Source organism: Thalassophryne amazonica, chromosome 14 (genome assembly GCF_902500255.1).
Source record: "Thalassophryne amazonica chromosome 14, fThaAma1.1, whole genome shotgun sequence".
In the NCBI taxonomy this organism is placed as follows: domain Eukaryota; kingdom Metazoa; phylum Chordata; class Actinopteri; order Batrachoidiformes; family Batrachoididae; genus Thalassophryne; species Thalassophryne amazonica.
Genome location: NC_047116.1, coordinates 91,331,681 through 91,337,103, shown reverse-complemented (window position 1 = coordinate 91,337,103; position 5,423 = coordinate 91,331,681). Strand labels below are relative to the sequence as shown.

Here is a 5,423-nt window from a genome sequence, read left to right as displayed (position 1 = left end):
AGAAATGAAGTCCAGGTTGTTAAAAGCAGCATTTCTCCTTTAATTTGGGTTGCCTAATATACACATGTTTAAGATAACAGACAGCAGCTGGCTCAGGCTCTGTTAGCTTAACTGAAACAATCCTTCAAATGGTGATACAAGCATCAAATTCAGCACAAATACAGCTGGAGCAAAATAAGCTGAAAGGTTTTTGCCATGCTAACGCTCCCCTGAAGCATTTACTCAAAATAAAGTCTGAAGGACCTAAATGACATGGTGAGATGCTGACAAGCTTTGCTCGTTCATGTTCGCGACATATGTATATTATAGCCTTTATTGTCATTGTACATGTATATACATACAATGAAATTTATACTCTGCATACTCTAAATATTATTCACACTTTTCTCGACAATCAGTGTGTTTAAAATCAAAACACTCCATCTATTATCCCTCTACTTAAAATATGAAATTTCACTCAATTTGCAAATGCTTCAGTCCATGGGGGGGGGGGGGTCAGTGATGAGCGCTCCCTTGCTGTTGTTGAAGAAAATTCTGCCTTCAGACTCCGTGCTGCAGTCTGGGTGCCGCAGAAAGGCTAAGACACTGGATTTGAGCTCAGGTGAGGCTGTCTTACTGAAGTCCAGAACTCCAGTTACAAAATCGAGCAGCAGCTCTCCTTTCTCAGACCCCTCAGAGAAACACTCAGTGATGTCCGCTTGAGACGGCAGGTCATAGCTTTGGTAGGTCACTCCCTTGGAGTCCAAGAACCTTTTGATGTCTCCTGTGGTCACCCACCAACTGGTCCCACTGTTAGGCAGCTGGTCCTTGTAGGTCTTCCCAAACTTTCCATAACCACTCTCACCTGGAATAAGGTATGCAAATAAAGCAACATCAGCTTGGAGAAGTCTGTCCACATGACTCACTTGTGTACCTTATTATATTAAATTATTACAAGCCACTGTTTGATGAGAATTTAAAAGGAGAACAATGTCGATTTGGTCACATTCTTCTCTACAGAGCTCCCCCTATAGTTCAGGAGTACACATGTGACAAAACTGTCGTAAAAAAAGCCTTGACCCATGTGTGACCCCTTGCTCTGTCACGCAGTATCTCTTTAACATTAAGAATTCATTTTTCCCCAATACCTTTTAACTATGTAATTTGTGATGTTCTGTATTTCGGGGAGGTGATGGTCTAGTGGTTAAGCGTTGGGCTTGAGACCAGAGGATCCTTGGTTCAAATCCCAGCCTGACTGGAAAATCAGTAAGGGCCGTTGGGCTAGGTCCTTAATCCCCAAGTTGCTCTCGGTGTGTAGTGAGCGCCTTGTATTGCAGCAGCCTGACATCAGGGTAAATGTGCAGTATTATTGTAAAGTGATTTGAGCATCTGATGCAGATGGAAAAGCGCTATATAAATGCAGTCCATTTACCATTTACAGGCAGGTAGGTACATAAACTCAAACAGGTAATCCCAAATGGAACACCAAAATGTCAATCAATGAATCAACGAAGAGCGAGCAAAAATCAGGAATCAAACACAAAACAGAACAGGTGTGTAATTCAAATCTAGCCAAGCGATATATTTTGTGGCTTGTTGTTGGATTGGATTGCCTTCTCACTGATAAGACAATGCTCTACCATGTCAGCCAAAGTGGAATCCCCACAAGTCGATGCAGCAGGTACATATTTCAATCTGGTTTTCATCTTGCTGCAGATCTCCCATCACATTTTGACCTGGTACCAATTTTGCAGGTTTATTTAAGCATTTAGACCTTTTCCTGTACTTGGAAGTATATGTTCACCTGCCATATCCTGTCAACACCACCAGTTTATAACAGAAAGATTCTAACAACAGACTTCTCCAGAGTCTCACTCATTTGGCGTGAGACTCAACATGTTGTCACACTCTCATGCTAATGCATGACATTCTCCAACATTCCACCGCCATGACCTGCAGGACAAGATTCAGCGGAAAATAAGTCCTTGAGCGTATCTCAACTTGAGAGCTCTGCTTCTCCCTCCCGGGAACAATGCTTGACTGATGGGGGGGTTTGGTAAGGTTAGACTCTGTCCTAGTAAAGTGTTGTGATTTGTGACATACTAGTGCAGCGCCCTTCGGAAGTTTGTAATAGTGTAATGTTACACCACTTACTCGATAAAAGAATGAGAAGGAGCTTGCTGTTATTTTTAAGAAGACTCTGGTAGAAGGTGATCGTTGATTCTGGGTCTTTCAGATAGTACAGCATCTGTTGATTCCAGCACAGACAAATGAGAGGAGAACCGGATTCATGCAATAATCATACATGATATCAGGAAACCAAAAACACTAACCTGGATCATATGGATGAAGTCTGCCTTCTTGGTCATCTTCTTCTCTTTCCAGCTCTCCTCAAACTCAGAAGCAGTCATCATGTTCCAGGTAAATTTAATGTGATCCAAACCTGGTCTCTGTGACACCAAAGCTACATATAAACAAACAAACAAACAAAAAAGAGGCAAATATGTATAATGGGTCCATCACTGTGTTGACACAACAATTTAATTAGAATAAGAATCCGCTTTATTGGCAAATACGGTGTCTGAAAAACATCAGGTGCCACACCAGCCTATCCAATCCACCAATCAATCTCACACTCCAACTTACCAACTTACTCATGAACAAGACCCTGAGAAACCTACTTGGAGGTTTCCACTCCTCCACTTGGAGCAATAACTCTCCCTTGAACCAGAATGGACAGTCCACCCTTTGCCGATAAAGGTCCATGGTTTCAGATGGTCTCAATAGGGCTCACTAAATAAAACTAGCGTGTTGCCCGTGGGGATCCATGGGTTCTAAATGGGGTAGTGTTTATAAAATAGGTAGTTGACAATTTTAAAGGGTGGTAATAAATTAAGCAAAGTTTCTATAATTATTTTAATTGAAAGTGCAGGAAATTATAGATAGGAAATGATAAAGTTTTGTGAATAATTGTTTTTATTAGTTGGCACATTTAGTTGATGTCACGTTTTACAACTGGCAAGGTTGAGATATTTCCTTTGTTCAGAGCTTGTCTGGTTACCAGGGACTGATTATTGGTAATATCAACATCCATTGTTCACTGTTTTTGACCTAATATCCCTAATTTCTCCAAAAATATTGGTCCTATCAACTTTCCGTCTTTGCGATGTTCATCCTTGACCAACAATACATAAGCATACTTAACGGCAAATATCAGCTCTCCCCAGTTTCTCTGTGATCAAAGCTACACTCACACATGCACGCATACACATACACAGAGGCCACTTCACTTTTAATATATAGATGCTGGAATATATTTTGACATGCAGTCAATTCAATTCAATTTCAATTGATTTCATTTATATAGCGCCAAATCACAAAAAATTGCCTCAAGGTGCTTCACACAAGTAGGGTCTAACCTTACCAACCCCTAGAGCAAACACACAGGTGACAGTGGTAAGGAAAAACTCCCTCTGATGATTTGAGGAAGACACCTCAAGCAGATCAGACTCAAAGGGGTGACCCTCTGCTTGGGCTATGCTGCCGACACAATTGACAATACAAATATACAGGAAATTTTGGGAGTCCATGCTGGTGCACAGGACAGGAGGCTTCCAGAAGAAGACACCCAATCCCATCTCTGGATGGAGCCGCACCTCAAACAGAGAGAACAAACAGAATCAGGCGGCAGAAAAACAACAAATACAGTATAATTTGTCAGCATTAAGCAACAAGAAAAACAGAACACAAAGTAAGGTGTTCGCCGGCCACCAGTCCTAAGCTAAAAGACCCAGACTTTAGATAAAGGTGAGGCCGCAGCCCGCTCCGTTTACAATAGGTGCAGAATTTAGGATGTGTGAGAGAACTTTTCATCTGTATCTAGTCTATCTTTGTACTTATGTAGTTGCTGGCTGCTCGGCTCCACCACCTCGTTGTCCAGTGTCAGCTGTGGGTACTTCCGATGGATCGCAGAAAGCAGCTCCAGGTCAACTTCACCTACAGACACCAGCAGTGTTGGACAAAACCAGGTAAAGTACAGACTGGTTTTGACATAGTAACTGAGGATTAATTTAACCCCATAATAACAAAAAACAAAGATCAATAAAACCACAGAGTGTGAGTTTTACAGTTAAATCCTTGACAGTGGATGTGAGGGCAAAACGTTTTCACAGCTGCAGCCATAAACGACAGCACATTTACAGAAACAGTTATGGCAGGTGGGATCATCAGCACCGCCTCACTTCAGCTTTTTGCTACATGTGATGATCATAGACTGTATCTGATGATAAGGTAGAAGCAACTTTATTATCACTGAACATACATACAGTGAAATTTGTCCTCTGCATTTAACTGACCCTAATCTCAGTTAGACACAATCCAGCCGCTAGGAGCAGTGGGGAGCCACAGTCCAGCACACGGGGACCAACTCCAGATGTTGAAATACTGCCTTGGTCAGAGGCAGAGAAAGGAGCAGACCCGAAATAAACATATTTTTGATTGTGGGAGGAAACCCACATGGACACTTGGAGTACATGCAAACTGCACACAGAAAGGACCAGGCAGGAAGTGATCCCACAGCCTTCTGGCTGTTAGGCAATACTGCTAACCACTAAGCCATGGTGCCTCCCTATTCACAGTTTTAGAGTATTCCAGAATCCTTTGCACACTGAGGAGGGAGGCTTGATAATGGCTCAGCTTAATGCCAAATTTAACATTGAAAATGTCATAGACATGCTAACGCGTTAGCATGGGTCCTGTTTTTAAGTTATAAAATACATCTATCAACTGTTTCAGAAGACTATAACAGATCGGTTTAACATAAAGGGGTAAATATTGCTCACAGACATATGCTCTTTAGAGTTTTAGTGGGGAAAAATTAAGATAAAGTGAAATAAAACAAAGAACCAACAAAGCAGCAGATCGAAGATCGACGCACTGCTTCATTGGTTCAAGGTTCAAAGCAAAGCTGAGCTGCAGAAATGGTTGATTATACAGACCCACTGCAGGGTCTCTAATCAGTGTAGGGAAATTATCATTTTCCTGACAAACACGGCCAAAAACAACGGCCACTCTGAAGGACCGATAAGGGAATCGTTAAGCAAAAAGGCTATTGATGTCGATGGATCTAATGATTTCTTAAGGATACCCGAAAAGAACGGGTTCCCGACACGCAACCCTAGCAAGAACACCCCCCCCCCCTTTTTTTTTTGTAAAACTCACATTAAAGACTCACAATTATCTTATTTAAACACCTAAATACATATCTTGGTTGAACTCACCTCCATCACAAAGCAATGTTGCAATAAAGTTGCTTGTTTACACTGAAAATGTTGGGAAAGTGTCGGTACACGGACCCACAACAGGGGGCGCAAAGGAACGGACAATGGAGTAGGTCAAATAACAACACTTTACTGTTGTGAATGTGCACAACAAATACAACAGAT

At 41.7% G+C, this 5,423-nt stretch overlaps 1 protein-coding gene across 1 annotated transcript; it reads right to left on the bottom strand.

Moving 5' to 3' along the window:
* Positions 1 to 249: 249 nt before the first annotated feature.
* Positions 250 to 4,411, bottom strand: LOC117524589 (histamine N-methyltransferase-like). The gene is made up of 4 exons (XM_034186402.1): positions 3,876 to 4,411; positions 2,313 to 2,443; positions 2,134 to 2,227; positions 250 to 844 (listed from the first exon to the last, which is right to left on the bottom strand). Exons 2-4 carry the CDS (start codon positions 2,391 to 2,393, stop codon positions 474 to 476), a joined length of 546 nt encoding a protein of 181 aa, XP_034042293.1. The 5' UTR covers positions 2,394 to 2,443; positions 3,876 to 4,411; the 3' UTR covers positions 250 to 473.
* Positions 4,412 to 5,423: the final 1,012 nt, after the last annotated feature.